A 26,547-nucleotide genomic window follows, 5' to 3' on the forward strand; every position below is an offset into this window, starting at 1 on the left:
TGTGTGGAAAGGAGCCTGGGGTGATTTAGGATAGGGAAGGCTCATGGAACAGTACAGGTATTTTGTGCCATCCTGAGGAGTCTGGATTTCATTTATTATGTATTGGTTGAATGTCTCCCATGTGCCCAGAACTATGTTAGGACCCACAGATACAAAAAGGCAATGCACAGTCCCTGCTCTCGAGGAGGCCTGGACCGGTGGAGGAGACACGTGGACAGGAATAGGAGAGCCAGCATTTATAGAGCCCTTGACCTGTGTCAGCACATCACCTAGGTTACAGCATGTCTTCTTTCCAACATCCAAAGGAGGTAGATACCATTATGCCAGTTTTACAGATGAAGAACTGAAGCATATAGAGGTCAAGTAATTTTTTCCAAGATCTCACACCTAAAATATAGAGGAGTCTGGATTCAAAATCAGGTCTGTCAGGTTCCAGGACCAACACAATAATATAGAAGTCTGGAAGCTGAATGGAGTGGTACTTAACTCAGGGTGGGGTCAATGAAGACTCCTTAGGGAGTTGATGCATCATCCAAGTTATAAAAACGAGGAGTTGGCCAGGTGAGGAAGGGAGGATGTTCCGGGCAGAGGAAACAGCATGAGCAAGGGTGTGGAGGGAGGGAACTGCCTGGTGCTGGGGGAACAGGGTGTTGGTAAAGCAGCATCACAAGGCAGAAGGGTAGGAGGTGAGCCCGAAGTAGAGGCCAAATCATGGATGACCTTCGTATCATGAGGACAGAGCTGGATGTGGTCAATCCTAACGTAACCAATGGGCATTGCAACCGTTTCCCCTTCACCTTCTCCACCCTCTGCCCAGAATAATCCTCTTCCAGATCTTCACACGAATTCCTCCTTCTCATCCATCACACTTCAGCTTCGATGATGCTTTGCTATTGCTCCTTCTGTTCCCATCCGTCTCACTCCGATCTGCTCTCCATCATTGATGCTGTAGTTTTCTTCAGTATCCTCACTGCCAGTCATCACCTCATGTCTGTCTCCTCTCTTGGTCTGTAAACTCCCAAGAAGGCAGCATCTTGTCTGTTTTGTTCACACTCAACCCTGAGTGCCTAGTCCAGAGTAGTTGCTATCCTTACAAATGCGGTTGTCATCCATTAATTGTTTAATAACAGCTCTACCTAGTGATACCTAGAGATGTAAAACCAGCTAACAGGAACAGTATTCAATGGAGAAGAAATAAAAATCTGTGCAGGCAATGATGGCATGGCCATAACTTTGATTTAGCAGGCATGGGGCCATGGCAACTACTTCGTACAGTGCCTGGCACAAAATAGGCATTAATAAACATTTGTCAAATAAATTAATGTTAGCTAAATGACTTACTAAGTCTGTTGACAGAGACAAATAATCCAATAGTAACAGACTCCATAATGGTAAGTAAAAGTAATAGCCCAAGTACAGATGGGTCATTGTCAAAAGCATTTTCTTCTTTTATGAAAGGAAAACACTCAGTAAAATAATCTGTTTTATTTTCTCAGCTGTCTTTTTTTCTTTATTATCCAAATTTGAAGCCAAGATCCACTTTGTTATAAAAGATGAGCCCTGCAAGCCATAAACTTTTGGCAGGATAAAAGCAGAAGCCTTTTCCCTTGATGGTGAATAGAATATGATTCACTAGAGAGTAATCTAATAATAGGGAGAGAAGCTAGTGTCAAGTCTAAAGAGTGGCCGGAGAAATTTTGGTGCTCATAGGGTAATGCAGCATGGGTAGGGTTATATTTAAATCTAAATGTCTATAATTCAAATGGGACAGTGAACCAGGTCCTTAGAATTGGTTTTTTAAAAGTAACAGTGGTTGGTTCCATTGTTGCCCCAAGTAGCATTCTTAGAAAAAGTATTTTATAAGATTTTCTTCATTCCCCTTTTACATTTGGCAATGCAGTCAAGTGCTTGAGCTACCTTGGTTAGAAATAAAAGATAAAGTTTTAAACTATTGTACCCTCAGCTCAGAGTACTCAGAGAAATTTTTTGTTTTATCTCTAGCTAACAGTCAACAAATATTTGTTATTAAATAGTTGCTATGTGCCAGACAGTCATTAATTAAAGTTTGTTCTCTTCTGTCATGTTAAAACGCCAGGCTTTTATCATTGTGTGTCCTATAATTAAGGAGGTGGCTCCTCTTCTTACAGTGCTTTTTTGTTGTTGTTGTTGTTGAATTTACTCATGACTTTCTCTGGGGGTGAGGATCTCTTATGTTCAAAATCTTCTATGATTCATCTCAATCCTCCAGTGATTATTAAGAAGCCCCACAGATGCAGTAAGTCCAATCTCAGAGGCAGTGGGACGAGTCCTTTAAACTTTATGCTGGTGCTTTTGCAATGATGGTTTCTCTGAGAATTAAGGAAAGATAAGTGCCGTCTTGGTTACTGTATTTCCATCAACCATGTCCTCCCGGAATATAATTTCTTCCCTCAGGCATTTTAGAAAGGAGACAGATTTTTTTGCAGCCTATGAAGACATTATTTAATTAACTGGGCCAATATTTTTTTAAAACTCTGGGCACAAGATGTACATTCATCTCTTGTTACCTCTATTCTGAAAATACTTATATTGTAGCTTATTCATGGACAAGTAGTTTATCCACTGAAGGGATGTGTCACAGACTGTGTTCAGAGTATACAGAGGGAAGCACAATTCTAATGATGCATTATGAGACAAAAAATTAACCATATGTGGTGTAATCCTTATTTTTTTTACCTTTTAAAGTAAACTTTACTGAAGTGTAATTTGCACACAATAAAAAACACGCATTTCAAGTGACAGATGAGTGTTAACAAATGTTTATCTCATCTAAGTATCACCTCCCTCAATATGTAGAGCCTTTTCTTCATCCCAAAAGTTTCCTTGGTGCTCATGTGCAGCTGGTTTCTCCATGCCTGGCCCCCAGCAACCACTGATTGGAGCTGTGTTTCTAACTACATGCCAATCGCCAGGCTAGAGTAAAGGAAAAGGCACTTCTCCTGTCTTCAAAGCCCTTAAACAATAATAGCAGGGAAAAAAATGAACACTGAAGAAATTCAACAGCAAGGGAGGGATACAGTCGTATGAAGGGTGTATGGCGGGGGCCCAGGCAGTGGTGGGGTGGAGAGAGGCCTGCACTCTCGTACACACTCTCTGTTTCTAACTCTGTGTCTTGGCTTCTCACCTATAAAATGAGGAGCAAGAACCACCTGCCATCTAAAGGCCCCCTGGCATCATGCCTTTTATTTTACATGTGAGGGTGACTGCTCTAGTCCCTGGAAGTGCCAGTTGTGAGGAAGTCTGTAATTACTCTGTGGTAGGTAAAATGTCTGACTTCACTTACCAAATACATTTTCATAAAAGTTAATTTTTGTAATGTTTAGCATATTAGACTCTTCTCATCAGAAGCAATCATTGGAGTTTTATTTCAGTCTATTTACATAATTTGAAATAACTTAAAGGAGCTACTTTTTGGTTCAGTTTTGAAAAATATGTTAATTGATGCTTTCCAGTCAGGAAATAGCTACAAGAGGCTGTCCTCAATCTTCTGCCATTTCCCTGGCTGGCTGGTCACCTTTACCCACCGGGAGCTTTCCATGAAGTTAAATTTCCAGAAACTTACAACACACTCAAACAGGGAATGAGAAAGGGAGGGAAGACATGGGAAAAGAGATCTCCAGTGTGGGCTTCAATTCTGGCAATGGAAGAACTTCCATCTCTAAACATCAGCTGAATAATTGGACTGTTATTTAAATGTTGTTCCAACACCTCTGACCATCAGGGGTTTTTAATTAATATTTCCCTTCAATAGGCAGTGCTTCTCAAACATTATCAGGTGAAACTTCTCCAATTCTAATCACCTGAGCATCTTGTTAAACTGCAGATCACAGTCAGTAGTCGGCAGAGGGGCCTGGGATCTGCGTTTTCGCACAGTCCCAGGCGATGCGGATGCTGCGGGGGCACAGTGACTGCAGTAAGGGGTGGCTGCAGTGCCGAGGGCTCACCTGATCTGGATCACGGACCCACCAACCACTCTCCTTCAAGCTCTTTGTGTTGTCCAAGGTACACAGTCTGGAAACGTCATGTATTCAGGGAATATGCTTCCTGTGAGTTGAGTCCAGTATAAAGTCAGTGCTCTGATGTGCTGAAAATGTTATTGAAAATACACATTTTCAATAGGGCAACCAACCCATTAGTCTAGCGTTCTTGCTAGGAAATGTGTTTTCCTTTGGACTGACATGAAAAATATGAAAACCATCAGCTGTCCCAACTCCCCAGGCACATCGTGTGTACCAGGCATGGAGGCCCCATTCATCACCATCCTGGCCTCTTCATGGACTTACAACTGAGGCAAAGGCAGGTTTGGGTCCGTCTACCCAGGACACCTGGCTTTAGAGTAGCATCTAATTCCATGGGTGTAGGCGTTTTATCAAATTTTTTTCCTGATCTTGTTTTTCAGAAACACAGTTTTTTTGTTTTTGTTTTTTTTTCCCTGCTTATTGGTTTGTTGATTTCTAAAAGTAATCTTTGTTCCATCAATCACATACCCGGGGAGACATATTATTTTTATCACCTAAAGAAGGCAGATGCCGAAACTCAGAGCAGATTTATGTGTTGTTGGGTTTATTTATCTGTGGGGGTACCAGAACTAAATCAGCCTGTTGGGTTGATGAGAGAGGAATGAGGTGGAGAGTAATCATCACACTATAGTCAGGAGACTAAGGGGAAAAAAATTACAATTTGAAAGTTGTACAGAAAAAAAATATGTTGCATTAGCAATAGCTCGAACTGGTGATCTTGGATAAGGTTTACACAGGAACTCATTTTTAAATGAAATGGAGTTAGGAGACAGCCAGGTTATCAGTGTCATGAGCCTGGTTTGTACTCAGCAAATATTAAAATAGCAATTATCAGAAATAATTGAGCTTTATGCATAGAGAATGGGCAAATAACAGAAATGGTCTTGGAAAATGTAGTACAGAGACCATTTAGTGGCCACTGCAGACAAAATTGGCTAGGAATGAAAAGAAAATCCAGGAGGAAATTGGGAAGTGAAGAGAAAATGTCATCAAACACAAAGAAGGGGAAACGATAGGAAAGGAAAGTTAAGGCCAGAGGATTTTTGACTAAGTGGAAAAGGAGGGAAGCCTCAGTCATATGTGAATTCTGCAGTTTTTGTGGGACTCTGGGAAGCCAGGCCTTGGGTACCACTTGCCCTCTGTGCACCATCCATTCTTGTTGATGGGATGACTCAATTTAACCTGTAGAAAAGCTGCTGGATTCAGAAGAAAGGGGAAGGTTACCAGATTTTAAGCCTGGAAAAACTGCAGTTTGACACCCCCTCCTCCCCCATCCATCACATTTTTTAAAACTTAACATGATACTGCTACCCTTGGTTCACTTTTAAAAAAATTCTTTTGACTTTAAAAAAATTTCTTGAAGCCCATCTCTAAAATAATAGTTTTGTTTTAGATACTGACTAGTCAGATTGCTGGAATAGAAAGTCAAACCTTCTGTTAGGAAAATAATGTGTTTGCTAGGCTGTTCCTCATTTGCCTCTGTCTGATGTCCCTTGGACCCTCAGTGTTAAAATTCACCTCGGAAAGTTCCTCCACTTTCTCTCCTTGCTCTGAGCTGTTACTGTGTGGCTGTTCTTCTCTTTCTCCCCCTCCTCCCTCTCCACCACTGCTGAGCCTTCAACCATGGCATTCCTGGTTCTATCCCTCTCTTCCGCCCAAGGCTGGTGTGAGGGACTCTGTAAAGCGAGGGCTGCTGGAAGGAAGCTCAGGGGAGATAGCTGAGCGCGGAGCACCCCACCTCTACAGCCCCACCAGAATAATGCGTCTTTCTGGGACCCAGGAATGGGTTATGCTCACCTCCAGGACGTCCCCTTTACTGTCTTTTTATCACTTCCTCCTCCAGAGACTCCCTGTCTGTACCTGCACCTACATGGCACCACCACATTTTCAGTGTACACGGCTGGAAAATTCACCACTTCTAAGTGTTTCTTTATACCATGATATAAAAGAGATTAAGAAAGGGAAGCCCTCAGTTGAACTCCCCGGTCTGGTGAGGGTTTCTGGCTTGGTTCATTTGTAAATCACCCACACACTGCGAGGACCTGGCCTGTGACTGCAGTAGGCAGGAGACGTAAGGGGGATTTTTAAGAGGTATTTAAAGAGGGGACCTCTTTGGGGTGCGAAAATTATACCTGGTGATGTAGGCTTTGTCCTTTTAACTATGATAAAGCTTAAGGAAAATACTTAAGGACTTAACTGGACAATAGCTTGAAAATATTTAATTGGTCCTTCCTATACCTGGACAGCCAAGATTTTCATTGCCATCCCTTTGCCTTCATAAACTGGACCTAAGAAAGAGATTTGAACATGAGAACCCAAGACAGTACTTTTCAGTGCTCTGCCCATTTCCCTGCTAAAGGCTACATGTGTTCCTTAGGGGCAGGTGGCTGGGAGAGGTGTGGAGGGGCAGCTGAGAGAGATTGTTGGAAGCAACAGAAGGTGGAGAGAGGCAGGGATGCCGGCTCTCTGCAGTTATAAAGGGTGTGTCAGGATGCCCGTAGACCCAGCAGACATTTCGAGGGGGCTTATGCTGGCAGGGGAGCTTGGTTTCCTGACACTTCTGTATGTCTGGGTTGAATAAAAAAATAAAACTCTGCACCTGCTCATTTCTTCTTTGCTCAGCAAGTGAGGCTGGAGGCGTTGGCAGCCAACTGTATCCTCCTCGGGTGGCCCCTGTCTCACAGTGCTGTGCTGGCTTTGATTGGCAGGAAAAGAACGGAAGAGAAAAACCCTGAGCCTAGGGAGAAATCTGTTTTGCTTTTTCAAATTATTTGTCATGTATATAGCTATACGGACAGAATGCTTGGAATATTTGCCTCGTAATTTTGGTAAAGGACCTGAGTATGGTGTGAGATATATATATATATATTTCATATAATCTCTCTCTTTATATATGTCATAGCTCATACACTATATGAGATATATCTATCTCTATATAGCTACATATATATTATATGTAAATATTATATATTATATATAATTTATCAATTGAATAATTATTGGGCATCTAGGAGCAATATTGGGAGCAGTTTTCCAGAAGGGAGCTGCAGGGGGTTTCCATGTAGGGGGGCCTCTGAGTCTCTAGTTGAAAGTTGGCCTCTTTACAAAGGGCTGCAAAAGGTATTACCATGTTTGATCTGCATACGGGCTGCTGAGTAAAGAATGAAGGGTAATATTCCAGATTGGAAGGCCTACATGGAACCGGAATTGAGTATAGCTCAATACTCGTACCATAGTATTGCTTTTCTTTATCAAAAATGTTCTCAACATGCAATTGTTCAGCACCTGTTATATGCCTGGCATTGTGCTAAATATTAAAGATATGAAGAATAACATATGGTGCCTGCCCTAGGGTTCCCACAGCCTAGTTAAAACTTGACAAGCTGCATCTGTCATTGAGTCAAGATAGGAGAAGGAAGGAGGGAAGAGCACTACCTTGGAAGATGCAGGGGAAAGGGAGGGCAGGTCAGGAGGGGTTCCCAATGGTATTGGTCCCTGATTGAGACTTGAGGAATATGTAGGACCATTTCAGGTGGGCATTGCATTGAAGGGTGGAAGTCGTGAAGGCAGGGGATATTCCATGAGAGAGAAACAGCAGGTAGCAAGGTGTGGAGACATAAAGAAAGTGATCGGTGTGATTTTATTAGTCCTACATATTGTTCAATAAGGAATTTCAGGCACATATTTGCACCTACAGGTTGAACATTCCTAATCCAAAAATCCAAAATCCAAATGCTCTAATAAACATTTCCTTTGAGAATCATGATGACACTCAAAAAGCTTCAGAGGTTGGAGGATTTCAGAGGTTGGATTTCAGATTAGGAATGCTAAACATGTATTTTGCTTCCAAGTAAAAATATAGACTCTGGTATTTCTCCAGCACCATCTTTCACAAAGATGAAAAGAATTGCAAAGAATCTCACCATCTCCCTGTTAGGAAAAACAAGCAGATACTTAAATAAAATAGTGTCTAGATTAATTGGAGCAAAGGCAATTAAAAGCTGAAGATCCAAAACTCTCTCTTTTAACTAATCCTCTCATCCCTGAAAGGCCCTACTTGAGAGCTAAAGAATATATTGGGGTTGGCTTCATCTGTGTTTTTACTAAAGACACAAGAAAAGGAGACTTCTCCCAGAAGTATAAACAGGGTTAACTGTACAGTTTATTTTATCATCGTGCATCACGCCTGTGCATGTAGTGCTGTGGGCTTCTGAAGCCCATTTATCTTCCTGTGGGAATGGAGGTGGGCTAAGGGAACCACAAGCCCTCTGGTCTACAAAGACCTTGTAGACTAGAAGATGGCAAGTCACTCAACTGGCTTCAAAGACCTGTTTTCACAGGGGAAATCTGAGCCCTTTACCGTGGAATACAGATGCCCACAGTTAGAGCCCCTCAGTGTGTGTTGTGTCCTTTAAGAAGCAAATACAAATTGATAGAACACATTAAGAAATTCATGTTCCATTTATCTATTTAAAATTCAACAACCACTTATTGAACTACCTACTGTGGAATAAGCATAGCAGCCCTTCAGGTGGATATTGTTATCCTCATTGTGCAAAGAAGGCGACTGACATTCTGTGAGTCCAGCTGTCCTAGATTAAACAGCTACTCAGTAGCCATCCTTAGAGCTGAACTCAGAGTTTCTGACTCAAGTCGACATGCTCTTCTCCTTAGATTCAATTTATCACTTTGAAACTTAGAAATCAGGGTCCTAAAGGAATGGAATTCATGATTGATAATTTTTGATAAAAGGAGGAAATAAAGAAAATTTTCAATACATGAGATATTGCCTTTGTGGGTTGATCCAGGTGGGCAGCTGCAGAACTGGGCCAGGGAAGCCTATAGGGGGCGCTATGGAGGGCTTAAAAGGACACCTGCCTGTCCTGCTGGTGAGCGGAAGGGGCCGGGAAGATGTGGAATCCAGGTATTTCACTCCATGAGGATTTTAGCTCCAGGTGAGAGATACTGGGACAGCAGGGACATAGCTGAGCCTGATCTTGTCTCGCTGGCACTTTGCTGCCTGTGCCTTTAATTCAAACCTCTCCATTCTATAACAAAGGCAGAAATGTCCTCTCTGCAGGACTCTGCTGGTGTTATGGATACTATTTCAAAAAGAGCATGAAAGAATTATGTAAAGAAAATATTTTCCCCCGAGTTTCTTCTCAAAATCTTGTGCGTGGGGGAGAGAAATATGTAAGAGGAATAGAAAAATGTAAGTAAACAGTGCAAATCAAACCAGTAGGCGAGCTTGCACATCCAAAGATTGCAAGAAGGAAAAAGGGGCTATTTCAGCTTTATGTTGTTCTCTCTGAATGTTTCTTTTTTGTTCTTAATGTTTTCAAGTCAGAGGCTCGTAAACTTGCCAATTCCTGTGAAATGGCTTAGGTGGGATGCACTATCTTCTTTTTTTTTTTTTTTCCTTCTTCTTCTTAGCTTCAGTCATGGTTTTCTTTCCTGTTTAACTCCTCATTACCTATTTGATATACAATTTCTGTGAATTTTCCATCGCCATCTGGATTCTTCACTTGTCATTGAACATGATCAGCTGTTTAATTTTTGCTACTTGAGAATATTGCATCCGATTTGTGAAGTGTAGATCTACTAACTCTGCCACTGTGTGTACAACTATTCATTTATTCTTTCCTTAACTGCAAATGGACAAGGCCATTTGCAACAGAAAATGTATTCTTTGTGGACTTGCTTCCATTCTCAATCCCAGTGATACAGCTTTCCAAAGTGGAGAATTGTGTTGATTACCAAAAAGACTTTACTGGAAGCAAAACACTCTTCTAATAACTGGGATGCATCTTGGTTCAAACTAGCATGTCAGAATTCACAAACACTAATGCAGAAAGGGACTGGGCTGGTAATGTAAAAAATTGAAAACAACTGGGTGTAAGAGTAGTTCAGACTGTGGCAAGGGTGGAATGCGTCCTCATCTCAAGGAGGCAGCCACTACTCAGCTCCGGTGGGTTGTTTCCAGGGCCCAGCATTGCCAGGTCTTCTTATTTTCCAAGAGAAGCTGGTAGTCTTAATTTTTATGTATAATCTTTTTATTGTTAGCCATAATTCTAACAATTTTAAAAACATTGCCCCTCAACAACTAGTTAATAATTTCTATGGTAGGTGAGGAATGAAAGAGAGAATCCATGCTCAGATAGTGCCACTCATGGGGAAATGACTACCATATGTGTAGTTTAGAACCTTGCTACATAAAGTGTGGTCCAGTGGCCAGCAGCATTGCTCTCACCTGGTACTATTAGAATTTGGAATCTCAGACCTCACCCCAGATCTATTCATAGTCTGCATTTTAACAAGATCCTTAAGTGATTGGTCTGCACATCAGAGTTTGAGAAGCCCTGATAATTGTATGAGGTTATGTTTAGAGTAAGGACATCCCTGATACCCCAGAGAGAGGCTCCATTATCACACACCCTCCCTGGGAGGCACCAGAGGAGGCTTTTTAAGCTCTAGGAGCTACTAATTGTTAAGCAGCTGAAGGTTGTGATTCATTTGCAGTTCTCTCTCTCCATCTTGCCTCTCTTGCCTCCCTCCTTTGCCCATTCCTGGTCTCACCAGCTGTGGTCAGTGAACACATTGCTGTTCCCTCCCACAGACCTCTCCAAGGCAGCAGCAAAAAGCCACATAAAGAGCTTTAGTAACTTCCTACACTGTCCCTCTGTAACTGTCTCTCTTTTCTTTCCTTCTGCCTGCCCCACATTCCCTCACTCAGCACCTCCCCCGGGGTCATCGCCTTGCTTGCTTGCTTATTTGATGATTGATTTTTTTTAAAAATTTTACTTCAATCCTTTGTCCATCACCAATTGATCTGACAGTGCCATTCTGGACTGATTTCCTAACTTTGACCTAGAACCTCCCTAGGATGCTTCTTCTAAGTGTCCGCCTTCCTCTCAGTTCTCTCAACTTCATGAAAGGCAAAAGTTGCCTGAGTCCTACCTGGTCTCCTGGCCAGCAGTGGACTCTTCTCTGCTTGTCAGGAGTCTGGGATGAGACACTCTAATTAACCTCTTTTTTGATGTGAACTGATAATTAACTGATAATACTTAATAAGAAACTAAGTATATGATTTTCCTAAAAATACTGACATGGGAATCTTGAAGAAAAAGCACCATTTCTACTTTGAAAATAGCTCAAAGTAACACTTCTGTGAAATCCAGCCAGCCAAGTTTCTATGGACTGTGGTGGCTTAGTGTGCAGTAGGATAGAAGATAAGTTACTCTTTTGGGTATAAACCTCACATTTAGAAACTGCATTTAATTGAAGATATCCTCTCTGACAAATAAGGTTTTTGGGAAATGGGACCTCCCAAACAGTTTTCTGATGTCACCCTACCACAGGTTTTCTATGACAGGGAGAGGACACTCCACGCTGCCCCCACTTCTTGGCTTTGCAGTGTGAGAATCCTTGGCTTATGACGGTTCTTGTCATTCTGACCAGGGCTCTCTCCTGCCTTGGTCCTCCTCCCTCCCTTCTCCTCCTCCTCCACTCTGACCATCCCCTTTATTTGAGCAACTGTGTGTAAGTGATCCAGATACCTGGGCATGGCTAAGACAGAGATGTTTCCTGCCCTCTTCCTAGCAGGAGAGACAGACATAAGACAATCAACTACACAATTAATACACTCACCACAGTGAGTGCTATGAAGAAGTATAGGCATTATAAAAGCTTTTAATAAGCTTCTTTGACTCTTGTAGGAGGATCCAGATGGTTTTCTTAATGCTTAAAGACTATTTAAAAGATGTGGGCAGGGTGAAGAAAAAACATAAAGGGTAGTTCAGTTTCCCAGGGCTAGTAACTGTGGGATACCATTACTATCTCAAGGGGAAAGGGATGAAGTGGGTAATAGAACCTGAAGAGAGAAGTGTGTGGACAGGACCACCTGAATGGAGCAGTAGCATTTGATCATAGGACAAAGTGAGCCCGTATAGATTCTGAAGAGAGGGGACTGAAAGAATAAAGAACAAATACCCCACCCCTACTCTTCTTCCCCACTCTAATCTCTTACCAGTGCCCCTTCCCCTCACCAGTCCAATCTAACCAAAAGAGAGCAAGGTTGTCCATTGCTGGAGCCCATGCATGTCAGCCTCTTGGGGCACAGAGTTGGGTGAAAAGGGGGGAGAATGGGTGTGGAAGGCATAACCACTCTAAGTATTTTGGCATTTAATCTAGGGACAATGGGAAGTCGTTAACGGGTTTTGAGCCTTAACCTGGACTTCATATTGGATGGATGAAACCAATTCAAGAAATAAAATGGGAGTTTAATGATGGATTGTGTATGATGAGGAGGTAGACTTCAATTTTCTGAGTGGGAATTGGTGCTTTCACTGAGAAAAGAGGCAGGCACTGGAGTAATACCAGTGTTCTGGGTAAGGTCCTGTGTTCAGACTTAGAGCTAGTGAGTTTGAAATGCCCGCAGGTCCTCCTCAAAACCAGAAAAGGAGCCTTGGCATTCAGTGTGGTGGAGAGGCTGCTAGACATTCTGTTTAGGGTCATCTGGGAAAGCAAAATGAGTTGCTCTCCATTCTTGGGGAGTTACATGAGTTTCACAAATGTCACCTTTCATCTCCTTGGAAGGTTGAAGTATTCGACACTGACAAGGATAACTTCGTCTGTTCTTGTTCTAATCCCAAACTGATGATTTGTGAAGAAGCTACTGTCAAGTTTGGAAAAATAGTGCTGGTTAACGAAATCAGTATCTGGTGCCAGGTTTTGGATCCTGTCAGACTTGTTTTTATTTTTGCTTTGATAACTGGCTAAAGCTAGAAAATATTATCAATTACAAAATCTCCTATCTTATTTTCTTGGCATTGCTTTTATTTTATCTTCAGTTTTTTATAAAAACCATAAAGTTTTAGAGTTTGAAATCACTTTAAAAGTCATTTAGCTCCATCCCTCCGAATGTGCTCCCCCAAGTATATCTGTATCCTTTTTATAGAATAAGCCAGTATCCTTCCTACCAAATACTTAAGAAATGCTTAAATTCTCTCAGGGAAGAAAGCTCACTGCCTCCCACAATAGCCGATTCCCACTGCATTCTTTGGACAGTTTTTCAATAGGCTGATCTGACTCTCAGTCATGTCCATCCCTTATTTTTTTTCTTGGATTTCTAGAGCAACACAGATTAAATCCTCTTTATCTCTGCCCTGTGTCCACCCTCCGGTTCTCAACTCGGAGTGCCATGTTCCTCTTTTGGCCATCTCCCAGTCAGCAAACACAGCCTTACAACTCTTGCCCACCTAACATATTTCTCATCCCCCAGTGTCTCAAAAGGCATTTTCCAAATGGGGTGTTTTGAACAAGAAACGATGTTAGCTGAGATCTGCCCAATGATGGATGCAGTGGAGTCAGCATGCCCCCAGGTGTGCACAATAAGCTTCCATTGATACAGGTTCCCCCTCCTGTTGCCATAGATTTACCTTCAGTGATCATCTTCTCTTGTTACTTCACTGAACCTTGGGGATGTCATGTTGTTTGCTTGAATATTTTCATTGGGTGGATGACTAAATTATCAAGCTATTTGTGCCTTCCTGGCAAGCCTGCCTTTGCCATCTTCTGCATGGGTACTTCCCTGCTTTCTTCCAGGGACTTGAAGACTAGAAAGGGTGATGTTGGGAGAGGTGGTCACTCTGACACCTGCCTGCAGCAAAACTGCCCACACTCTTAAGGATCATTTAGAGACGCAGTCTCTTCCCAGTGAGGTCTTGGCAACTTTCTATGGTGAAATTAGATGAAAACATATATTTCTATGCTGAAAATAACTTATTAAAGCCTTCTCCTGACAGTTTTCACATTGGAGCCTTTCTCAGCTCATTGGTTCTTAAAGGGAAATGGTTAATGGTAAGTGGTCTTTTATATTTCCCAACAAAAGTGATAGCTGGAAGAACTAAAGAACCCCTTAGAGCTTTCAGCAGTGATTCTCTGGTGATAACATGAAAGGAGGACTATTATTGTGCCCATTTTATGGACAAGAAAGCTGAAGAAAGGAAGAAATAGCTAACCTACCTATGGTGGAAGAGTTAGAAAGTGGTTTATCACAATGGATTGTAACAGTTTATTTACTTCTCTGTTACCCCAGTAGCTGGCCCGTTATCTTTTTTCATTTTATGCCCTGCACCTGGCGAGGTGGTAGGCATATATTAGTCACTCAATTGAAAATATATTGTATGGCTTAATAAATAGACTTGATTCTTTCCTCTGCCTCTGAAACTCATTTTTATAAAGGAAGAGGCACCTATTCTTTCTATGTTGTGTCTTTAAAGATCAAATCAAGCTTGATAATAGCAGGTGATTTGTTCCCCTGAGGAATAGAGTTGTTAAGAAATCAAATCATCAACTATTGGCCCATTTATTCTTGGCCCTCTTCTACAGATGGTTCATGTGACCAAGCTCTTTCTTATAACTGAATTCAAAGCTTATTCAAGTCAAATCAAATGGGGCCTTGCAAAATTATGTACATTTCAGTTCAATGCCTAAGAGTATAAAGCCAGCGCCTGTGTCAAAGGGAAGGCATGGGGCTTAGTGGACAAGTTGTAGAGGCATAAATGTAGAATAAGTTATAACAATTGTGTGGTATTGTGCAGACCAGATGACTGGGTGATTGTCAGAAATGTTTCCATAGACTGGTCAGTACTAGCCCCATGTAGATCTAGCCCTGGAGTTTGGTCAGGGACACTTAGGCATAACAAGTTTCAGCAAACCAAATTACCTTCTTTAACAGATGCTTGTACTGCTAAGGTGGTGAGGAACAGAAGTAGTGATCTCAACACTCAGAATCTATAAGGAGATAATTACTTCATAACGGTACATGTTTTATTGCTCTAATGTCCTCTAAAGCAGTGGTCCCCAATCTTTTTGGCATCAGGGACCGTTTTTGTGGAAGATAATTTTTCCATGGACTGGGGCTGGGGTGGGGGAAGGTTTTGGGATGATTCAAGCACATTACATTTATTGTGCACTCTACTTCTATTATTACTGCATTGTGATATATAATGAAATAATTATACAACTCACCATAGCAGGGGACCACTGCTCTAAAGCATTTTGGTGCTTTCTCCTATAAGTGAGTAAACTCTGTTATTTGAAGATAAGCCTATAAAAACAGTCTGCTCTTAAAAGTGATTTGAAATATTATGAAAGAAGTTCACTTTACAAGTACAAAGGAATTTTCAGTAACAAGTTGTAGTACATGCATCATAAGCAAAACAGGTCATTTGAAGCTCACCATTTTAGATTTAAAAGGTTTCGAAATATATATTGACATGGTTGAAAACGAAGAATCAAGGCAAGGAATTGATGTTGTATTTTCACCACTCACAAGATAAATTGTTCATTCTATCTTGTCCCTAATAAAGATAATATATTTTAAAGCCATGAATCAAAGAGTAAATAGCATAACGTCTTAATTTGAGCTAAATATGTTTAAAGCACCTACATTATTTATGAGCTTGTTACTTGCTGGAAAATTGATCTGATTGGGGAAAATCCACAGAGTTGCATTTTCTTGTTATTTACATTCTAGTGCAACCAGCGATGAGCCCTAGGGTTTCAAATGGTACAGCTGAAGAACATAAATATATTTTAGGGAACAGGAAAAGAAATGGAAAATTTTTTGAGTGATAGATTAGGCAAATTATATTCAAATCACAGGTTTTATTCCCTTTGCTGAAATCTCAGACAGCAGAGAGTCTGTGGAAATTGCCATTTCTGGTGAACTCTCTTTAGGAGAAAACTGGTTCTGCTACCAACCAGGGTTAATGTGACCAAGCCATTAACCTGGTTGGGACTTGGTTTCTATATTTTTAAAATAAGAGATTCTTGATTGAATAATTTCTAAGTTGGTTTTTTTTCTTTCTGATCTAAACAACTAATTCCAAATAGTATTTCAATTTCATACTTGAGGAAAAATGGCAGAGCACAAGCTGTAGGGGGCAGTGGATAAGCCTCTAAGTCCCTGTGACAGTTACTTCATTTATGAAAAGAGAATAATGGTCTTGATTTTATCCACCTCCCAGCAAGATGAGAGTAAATGAAGTCACAGTCATACATGTGTTTTTAAAGGTGAAAAGCCATGGCCAAGGCCTGGGTGTGAGTACACAGGGCAGCAGGATCCTCTCTTGCTGGTTTTTCCTGGGTGCATTTTATACTTTGAGATATTCTTGACTCAAAAGCTTCCTTATTTGTTATTAAACAAGGATTGTGTGTATGTATATAAATGTATGTGTGTATATATGTGTCTGTAAAATGTATGTATATGTATGCACACACACACATCTACATGTTTGCACTGCCAGTCAGAGCTTCTGAGTTGATGTAATTCATCCCAAAGCAAAGAAATCTGTTGTTTTACTAAACCAGCACATATTCCCTAAATAAACATGCAATTTATGCTAGGATTTTTTAAATATTAAAATGAAAAACTTGAGGATTCTCTTTTCTACTTTTAAAAAAGTAGGGAGGGCTTTGCAGTAAGCAGCATCAGATGCATCAGATGTGATGAAACCCGAACAATCCTCAGTCTCTTTCCCCACTGTCAGGGAAGGTGGGTCTCTGCACGGGAACACAAGTCTCTCTCAGGCTGCAGATCAAAGGGATGATGGAGGTCTGTTACATTTTACATTTTAGTGGTGACACATTCTTTCACTCCCTCTCTACCACTACTTTTTTCATTTTCTATGAGGAGCTCCAAATTGGAATCATGAGTTAACAGTGCCTTGAATCTGCACATGCTATTCAGTAATAATGCTATTCAATAATCATTGTTTCTCATCAACAAATCAGCAGGGAGACCAAGTCACTGAGCAGTGAGTATTGAGTGCTTATCTATATGTGGACCTGCATTAATTGCATCTCAGGCAGCTCCATTTGTGAATTCAAAGTGCTGTTCCTTAAGGAAATTACCATCAGAGCACACTAATGGCTGAGCTATTTTGCTTAATTCACAGTGTCCTCATTTAGAGTTCCATACTCAAAGTGTGGCCTGGGAACAGGATCAACATCCCCACCTGGGACTTTATTAGAAATGCAGATTCTCAGCCCCCGCCCCACTTCCTGATCCACAGGTGTTTGGTCTGGACATTAGAGTACAAGAAGTGGTGATTTAGAGCACTTGCTCTGGACCCCAGCTGCATTTTGAAACAATGGAGGAACTTTAAAAAATACCTATGGTTGAGTCTCATCTATAGAGATTCTGATTTGCTTGATCTGGGGGGTACAGCCTGGGCCCCACGATGTTCGAAGCTTCCTATGTGATTCTAATGTGCAGCAGAACTTGAGACCACTAAATTAGACAATAAAGCAGCACATAGTGGAGGAATCCATCTAACGATATTACCCAAATTTTGCTCTCCACACCTGTGTGTTTGCCCTTCACTTGTCTTGGTGGCCCATGTTACAGTTCCCTGTAGCAACTCTCCTCCCACCACAACCCATGTCTGATCCCATCTGTCCTTTAGGACAGACTCACCTCTAACATGTTCTTCCCCAGACCATAGTTCTCCTTCCCTCCTCTGAACCCTTTATCACTTGAGCTTTAGCTTTTTTACAGAATTAGTTATTTTTTTACTTAGTGATCAGTTACTTACACATGCTGCTTATCCTTCCTCCCAAGCTGTGGGCTCCTAGAGGACAGAAGTCACATCCCCTTAGCTCCTTGTCACCTAGCAAGCCTGAGCAATGTGTGCATGGAACAGAGAAGGGAACAGAAAGGACAGAAGGCAGAACAGCCCAGATAGGGTGTCTCTTTTCTAATTAGTCAGGTGAGACGGGCATACAAAGAATGTGTGGATAGAATTTAGGACCTAGATGAAATAAAGGAAAGAGCTTTGTAAATCAGGTGAGAGGATAGACACTGAGGACACAGTTGAAAGGGGGATCCAGGTGAGAAGCAGTGGTTAGATCCAGTGAGCACTAAGCTAAGCATGGTTTTCTGATAGGAGGAGAAGGCGGGATGCCCAGGGAGTAGAGAAAGATGAGGAGCTGAGATTTCTCAGAATGTTTTAGGGTCCAGACCTCCCAAGATGCTGGTGCAGGTTGGCCAGCTCTGCAAGGACAATTGTCATTTGGGGTACATGGTGGCTTCAGTGAATGTGGCTGAGTCTGACGCTACTTTCATTGCTTCTCTCCTGCCTTCATTGCTCTCTCCGTCTTCTCTCCTGGGTGAGCTTCAAGTGGGTCAGAGAGCAGCTGAGTTGGGCTCTGTCCTGAATGCAGGGCCTGGAAGTGATCCCCTTTCACACTTGAATGGGCCGGCATGCTCCCCAATTGTAGATATGATAGACACACAATCAGGATGCCTCGTCAGGTTCTCACCTATGTGTGGTTCATCTCTGAGTAGATCTCTACCTCCTACTGTGTGTCAGCATTGTGATTTATGCCCATTCCATATTCATGCCTGGGATTTATATTACATTTCCTCTAAGAACCTTGAAGCACTTCACAGAGGGAGGCATGATCCCCTGCAGACAGCTGTGTAGGCTGCTGCAGCAGCAGGAACTCTGACACCAAAATGCAAGGGCGAATGAAACCTCCAGACGAGGCCGAGGAAGGTGTTGTGTTGGCAGGCAAGTGGGCAGCAGAGTATATAGAAGTGGACTCACTTAACTTTGTTCTAAGTGTCTCAAAGTCCCGGAGCCAGGGACCCCAGCTGTGATTAAAGAACAGTGTATGTCGTCACAATCATCTGTCTGCAGGCTATTCTATTCTTTAAAAAAAATGTGATGGCCACTACTAGGCCCACAGGAGGCCAGATATAGAATTGGCTTGATGGGAAATCACAGAAGACATGGTGCTTTCCATATCTTCTTCCAGCCAAGCTAAACATCTAAAAGGAATGTCTTCTAGGCCACAATGGCCCACTGTGATATGTCAAAGACATTCTACAAGGAACGAAGAACATGATAATTGGCTTTTTGAATTTGGGAAACCAAGGCAAAGCTATCTTAAATTTTCTACTTAGTATCAAATAGTAAAAAGGAATGTGTGTTTAAATCTCATTTCTATCACTTCTTGGGTTTCCCCCTTTATAAAATAAGAATCATAATGGCTGCTGAACTGGTGTGTGTGTATGTGTGTGTGTGTAAAGATTTAAAAATATATAAAATGCACTAATATGGTGCTTGGCACAGAGTAGGTACTCAATAAGTGTTTGTTCCCTCTCCCCTATGTATTTTTATTCTTATAACAATCTTCTTAAATTCTTAGGACCAGTGAGCCCCCTTCCAATGCCAGGTAAGTGCCCTGAGAACCAGAGGGTATAAGACAGCTAAGAAGAGAGAAGAGGCCTGGACAGAGAGAACTGGGGTGGTACAGTTGTTTGTGTGATGGCCCTTACAAACAAAATTTTTGGGTGGTCGAATGTCCTGGCACAGAATTTCCCAACGTCAACACACTCACACCCCTGACAATGAAACCCCTCCTCCTGGTTCCCACCTTCTTACTGCCCCCACCCCATTCCCTGACCAACCTCTTCTTTCAGATTAGGGACAAAAAAATCAGATGCAATTGTCCCTGTCCTCTAAAGACTGTCTACCTCCACCTCTTTTAGAGGAGAGAGGATTAAGGCAGGTAGTCAGCAGTCTTTGTGGATCCTTGTTCCAGATATCTGATATAGGAACTGGACAGGGGCTCACCATCACCATAGCAGAGCTGAGTGGACTTCACCTGGCCCCTCATTTTCTTCTAACATGCCCATAAGCCATCCAACTGACTCCCTCATCATCTTTCTCTCCATAACCCTCTAATGAAACAGAAGGAACAAAGTCTGGAGACCAGTGGGAGAGGTGGAGTAGACCAAGAGGGCCAGCTGGCGTTGTAAGATCTGAGCACCCACTCCATCTACAGCAGGGCTCCACAGGCTCTTTAGATTCCTTGGGGCAGAAGAGCCCGTACTGGGCTCTAAGGTAAAATATGTAAGTAGAGCCACAACTCCATGAGGACAGGCCACTCTCCCTTTCATCTCTGCACTACACATGGGGGGGAACTTGGGTGGCAGATGGTGATGGTTCCCTGGATTGCCAGAGGAGAGATTTCATTTGTCCATTAGATTTTGTACTGTTTCAAGAAGAAAACACCTTCAGGAGGAAAGGTTTTGCGGTCTAGGGGAAAAAAATTGGAATCTGGTACATCCTACATATGGATGGAACATTGTGGGCAGTCCCCTTACTTGGATGTGTCTTTCAGGTTCAGCAAATATGCCACCTTCCTTTCAGAGCCTTTCCTGAGTCCTTAAGTAAAAGAAAGCTGCTTCTCCCCTATGAACTTGATCTGCACCTCACATAGAACACTTAGCACTTTCTGCCATGTGACTCCTATCTCCTTCCTGAGGGCAGAAATCATGAGTCTGACTCAACTTTGCATTTCTCAAAGGACTTAGTAAAGACTTTCATGATAGCAAATGCTTAATATACATAGAGTATATTAAGAGTCACTTCTTTGACTCCTGTAGGAAACATGCACTCCTATGGACCCTCTAAGACCCTTGTCATTCTACCACTCAAAGTCACATGCACCACCTCATACCACTAATCTTAATAAATCAGAATTATCATTTTGTAACTCCTGTTTGGGGGACCCCATGAAATATGAACTTCTTCACAGCATCTCCTTACCTCTTTGTAACCAACTCAAGTCTCACCCAGATCCTCCTCCTCTGTCTGGAGAAAGACCTGCCCCCCTCATAGCCAAACATCTCAGAAGAGTTGAGCACGTTGCTTGTTAGTAATTATTTATTACATGAATGAGAGTGTCAAAATTAATAAATTCATGAGAGAAGGAATGAATGAATTTGGCTAGACCTTCCCAATCTCATCCAGCCCAGAACTAAGAATTTATGAGTTCTCCAGTGGTGGATTGCCTTTGAATGAATGCCACGGGGAAAAAAATGTGGCATTGAAACTATCCATAAAATATGAACAAATAAATAGAGAAAGATACCTATCCAAAGGAAAACATTTAGGCATAGAATTCAGAAATTTAGGTGCAGATCATAACTTTCATATTGATTTCAGCACCTGTGGGTCCTGGGTTTTCCTACTGCTGAGGAAGCTGACGTAGTGGCCTGTTTCACGTGCATCCATGGGCAGGGATGTGGCTCTTCTGACGGTTAATGTGACTGGTACACACAGCTTTGTCTCCAAACTGACAACTGGCTTTGCTTATCCCTAATAATTAAAAAAAATGCTTTTTCTGGTGATCTATTTATAATTTTTTAAGGCTATTTTTAAAAAAGAAGAAGAGGGGGAGGAGGAGAAAAAGGAGGAGGAGGGGAAGGATTTTTTTCTTTAAAATACTAAGATTAAGATGGCATATTTAAAAATCAGCCAAATGATAAATCTTTGGAAGCTTTTTGTTTTGAGACATTTTTACAACATGGCTTTAGGTGTGGAGCTTTAATAGTATGAAGCAAGCTCATGAAATTTAAAATCAGTATGTGTATCATGAACACTCAATAAAGGGTGTGTTGAGCATTGCCCCGAATTGCCTCTTACCCAACAACTTCTATTCCAGTGAGTTACATGACTACCATCCTGGGAGACTCTACTCTTTGAGGGCAGGTCATGAATTTCTATCTTTATATTCTCCATAGCACCAACACAGTTTTTCAAAGAATAGCACTAATTGGCTATTTGTTAAAAATCAATATTATTAATGATTTTTGCTTTTTATGAGGCAGTTTCTGCTTCTGCCCAGCCCTGTAACCCAAACTGTCCCTAACCTCAGACTGACCCCTGGAGGACAGCTCCCTCAGGTTTGCCATCTTCAGGGCCCTGCATGCGCTGTACTTGATGGGGAAATTCCCTCTCCCCATCGAACTACATATGTCCTCTACCCTGAGCCATCTGAAATGCCGTCGTCAAGTGCAAATAGAATGAATATATTGCTCTGTGAGAATATGGTGGCTGCTAATGGGTAGCTTCATTTTTTAGCCTCTCAGTTAATGTATTTCTATCTAACTTTTTTATTAATAATAATGTAGCAACAATGACAATAGCTACCATTTATAAGCATGTCTGACATATAGTAGATGCAGAGTAATTATTGGCTTATTATAATTAGCAGTGATAATGACCACTGTTACATTAGTAATAGCACAATGACCATAATGAGCTTGTACTAGCCTGAGCTTTTTTATTTTTATTTTTATTATTTCAAGGAAGCGACTGGAATTGTAGTTAATTTAGGTCCAGGAGTTGATTCGGAGTAATAAGTCATTTACATTCTTTTTTTAAAGAAAGCAAACTGCATGTGTGTTTGTGTGTTTTGGTGCATCCACACACATGGCCCATTTCTCCTGATTTCAAAGGGAATTCAAAAGAGTCATAGAGTCAGTGGGTAAGTGTGTAGGCTTTGGTGTTCAACTGTCTGGATTCAAAATCAGGTCTGTGACCTTAGAAAAGTTACTTAACATCTCTGGGTCCTAATTTTCTCATTTCTAAAAAAGGATATAGTACTTAACTCAGGATTATGATTAAATGACACAATAAATGTCTATTGTGTTCATATTAACACTCTCTAATGTATATTGTTTATTATGGCTGCTATTTTAAAAGAACTGGAAGAATGCAGAAAAGCAAAAACATCATTTAATTCAATGATATATCCACTATTAACATGAACATTGGACTATATGTTTCTAGTTTTTTTCTATTCATATATATGCCTAAGTATATTCACTTTTTATAAAATTAGAAATTGCCATTATTTTGTTTTAATAATTTATTTTTCTGTGCCACGTATAATTTATTCTGTGTATCACTTGATAATTTGTTTTATTAATTTACTTCTTTGTGCCCAATATATATTCTTACATATAGTTTTAATGGTTGCGTTTTAGTCCCTCATATGTATGTTCTATTTATTCATTGGACATGTAGTTTGCTTTGAATTTTCCACTACTATAAAAGTGACCTGAAGTAACCTAAATATATACCTTTTGATACATATTTGATTAATTTCTTGGTATAAATTTATAGGAAACCATTTAATAAGCTATAGAATATTTTTAAAAATTAATACTTTTGAGATAAACTGCCAGTTGGCTTCCAGAGGACTTTAATTTCATTTCCAACAATAGTATATGAGGTTTCTAGTTTCCACATAACCCTGCCAAGTCTGGGTGGTATATATACATATTTTTTATATTATTCAATTTAATGGCTTCTACACAAAATTGAGCAAGTCATTTTAATTCTGAGCCTCAGAGCCTGTAAAATTAACTAATGGGTATAGAATTCAGAAATATCATCACAGATCATAAAGTTTATATTGATTCCGGAGCCCATTGATGTTCGACATTGTAAGTGTAGTTCAAATGAGAAAGGACCATACTGAAGTTGGACTAACACCAGAAAAGGCTGAGGGATGAGTATCGAGGAGCATTTCTCTGGTAACACCACGACTGTCCATAATGCCCCAGTATTGATCAGACTTGAAGATTCCAATTCAGAGAGTGATGTGGATAACAGATATAATTTAAATTCTAATTATTTTTGATTGCTATCTATCCTGCTAAACTGCATGCTACACGAGGGTAGGGATCTTTGTTCACTGATATATCTTAAGCATTTAACACAGAGCCTGACACATAGTAGGGGTTCAATAAAAAATATCTGTTGAATGAAAAAATAAGTTGAATGATGCTACCCTATACCTGTCAAGTGACTGCATGTCTGATAGCTGGCAATGTGTCCTTCCCTGGGTAAGCGTGGATGAGCTGCCATGAATGAAGCCTCTTGCACTTGCCTCTTCCCACCTCCCTCTGCTGTGTCCCACTGACACAGACTTTCAGATATTTAATACCTTCAGCCTGGTTAAGATGCTAGAATCCACACTCTGAAAGCAATGTTGAGCCTCTGTGCTCTAACCCATGGTGGATTGGCTTAATAGTTCAACTCAGAGAATAGTATTCCTTCCCAGTTCACAGGTATATTGCATTGCTGCCCCTCTTGACTACTTAGAACAACTACCCATGTGGTCGCTGAAAGTATATTATATGAGATATCACACAAAATATAGAACTGATGATCTGGGCAACAATAGTATGGTGGTTAAAAGTCCAGGCTCTGGAGCCAGATGCTCTCAATTCAAATCTGGGCTTTATAACTTACTAGCTGTGTCACCTTAAGCAAATTACTTAATCACAATGTGTTTCTCATTCAAAAATACAAATAGCAGTACTTACCTTATAGGGTAGTATATAGATTAAATGAGTTAAAATATGTGAAGAAGTAAAAGTCGTAAGTAAATGCTACTTGCTATTTTGATCATTATTATTAGCCTCAGTGAACTCATTGAGAAGTTACTATGTGCTGCACACTAAATATATATTATTTCAGTTAATTCATAAAACAACTCTATGGGCTACTATTATTATCCCTACTTCGTGAATAAAAATATTGAGGTTCAGAAAGTTTTAGTAATACCCTAAAATCATATAGCCAGTAAATGGCAGAGCCTGAATTTAAATGCAGGTATGTCTGAAAGATTCTCTCATAGAAATTTTTCTTAATAGAATTTGAAATGTCTGCATTCTTGTTGACATTATAATTTCTAATATCTGATTTTTAGGCTCTTTAACCATGCTAGTGACCTCAGAACATTTTTCAAAAAATTAACTTTAAATGCATTTAAGTATTAATATTTAAACATCCATTGGTTTGATGATCTATAGTTTCTAAAGATTCTTACAGTTCTTAAATTATACTGTTGTCCAGTTCACTAATCTCTGTATTTCCTCTACTGGGATTTTAGCAAAATCAATCAGTCAATTAAATAATACAAATTAAAAATTAAGACCTGCAGAATGGCAAATGATATCGAAAATAGACAATTTGCATTCTATGATGTAGGGATAGTAAGGTTATAAAACCTTTCCTTGAAAGATCAAAAACACAACCATTTCTGTATTCATTTTCAACAGTGAATTGAAGTTACACAGGCTCTAACCTAACAGTGATTCTCTACCTAGTGTGGAAGTGTTCTGACACCAACAGTAGTGGAGTCTCATCTATCGAAAATGACTAAGTGCCCTGCAAGTGGCCAATTTCCTTCTCATCACAGTGACAGACTTAAAATTTGAACTCTTTTCAGACACCGATAGCAGATAAAACAAGGAAAACTGAAAAGCAATCCATTTACAGATGTCAACACAGTTACTGTATTTGTGGGCATGATTTGCTGTGCCACATTTGATGGATTATTTTTTATATCCTTGAGATTTATCTTGTTTTCATTGAAATATACTATAAAGTGTTCTGCTACCTTTTGCCAGGTGAATGAATTGTGATATTTGGTAAAAGTGTCTTTCATAGGAAAGAGATTATAGTGCACAGAGAGCTAGCATGGCCTGAGTTGGCAGGAGAGTGGTAATTTTTGCATGATACACGTTAGAATGTTGGTTACGACAGCATGGGTTTACACGGAGTTTAACTTGATGTTTGAAAATCTTATTTTTCTCTTCAACAGGTTAATTACGTATGGTTTTGTGAAGGCTATGATACATGCTGGCCAGTTGAAAAATGGAGACTTTCATTTCACTGACTGTTTATTTTTTGGTTCACTGATGTCTGCTACTGATCCAGGTATTTGCTCAAATAATATGTTTCCTTCTTTTAAAGACTCAAACATTTAAATTGAATGTTTCTCCCAAGACCATCACCTAAGTCTATGTAATAATAATTCCTTATTCATCTTCACTTGCAGTTGACACATCTGTTAGTAATAAAAAAGAAACAGGTGAATATCCAAATAGCACTTAAGAAATTGGTCAGAAAGCAATCACAGTAGTGAGAGAGACTCTTTAAAACCATTGCAGTTTATTACTCTAGAACAGGTAGCCATTTGGAGCTACAGTTCTTAATTTTTCTCCATTAAACATGTCCTATCTTCTTTTGAAAATGATCTATTGAATTAAATGACCTAAAATAGCTTTAAAAATTGTTTACTATGGAACTTTTCAAATATATCCAAAGTAGGGAGAATAGTAAAAAGAATTGCCCTTCAACAATTATCAAATGTGGCCAATCTTTTTACCTATACCCCTTCTGCAAACACACATTTTCTCTCAGCATAACTGGATTATGTTAAAGCAAATCCCAGACATCATATCATCTGATTTGTAAATATTTTGAAAAATGATCATTGCCATTATCAAACCTAAAAATATTATCATTATTTAATAATATCAAAGATTTAGTCACTGTTCAAATAGTCCCATTATTGTTATCATTATTAGTTTGTATAATTGTTTGTACAAATCAGGATCCAAACAAGGGCTACACATTACAATTGATTTATACGACTGTTGAGCCTCTTTTAATCTGTAAGTTTCTCCTCTATTTTTTTATTTTCTTATTTATTTTTTTGAAAAAAGAGGTAATTTGTCTTGTGATTAAATTGAATATGGTTCTTTAAAATGTTCTTTATGCTTCCGTGGTTAGATCTAGAGGCTTAATCAGATTGGGGTTCAACTTTT

The 26,547-nt window shown here is 40.2% G+C and overlaps 1 protein-coding gene across 1 annotated transcript in view; it reads left to right on the forward strand.

Annotated features, from left to right (window-relative positions):
- SLC9A9 (solute carrier family 9 member A9) overlaps positions 1 to 26,547 on the forward strand; it is a 537,568-nt gene that overhangs the window by 107,416 nt on the left and 403,605 nt on the right. Inside the window, exon 5 of the mRNA XM_069473135.1 lies at positions 25,539 to 25,654. Within this exon, the coding sequence (XP_069329236.1) occupies positions 25,539 to 25,654 (116 nt within the window). The remainder of the gene's footprint in view (positions 1 to 25,538; positions 25,655 to 26,547) is intronic.

The sequence above is a fragment of the Eulemur rufifrons genome, chromosome 7, assembly GCF_041146395.1.
Source record: "Eulemur rufifrons isolate Redbay chromosome 7, OSU_ERuf_1, whole genome shotgun sequence".
Classification (NCBI taxonomy): Eukaryota; Metazoa; Chordata; class Mammalia; order Primates; family Lemuridae; genus Eulemur; species Eulemur rufifrons.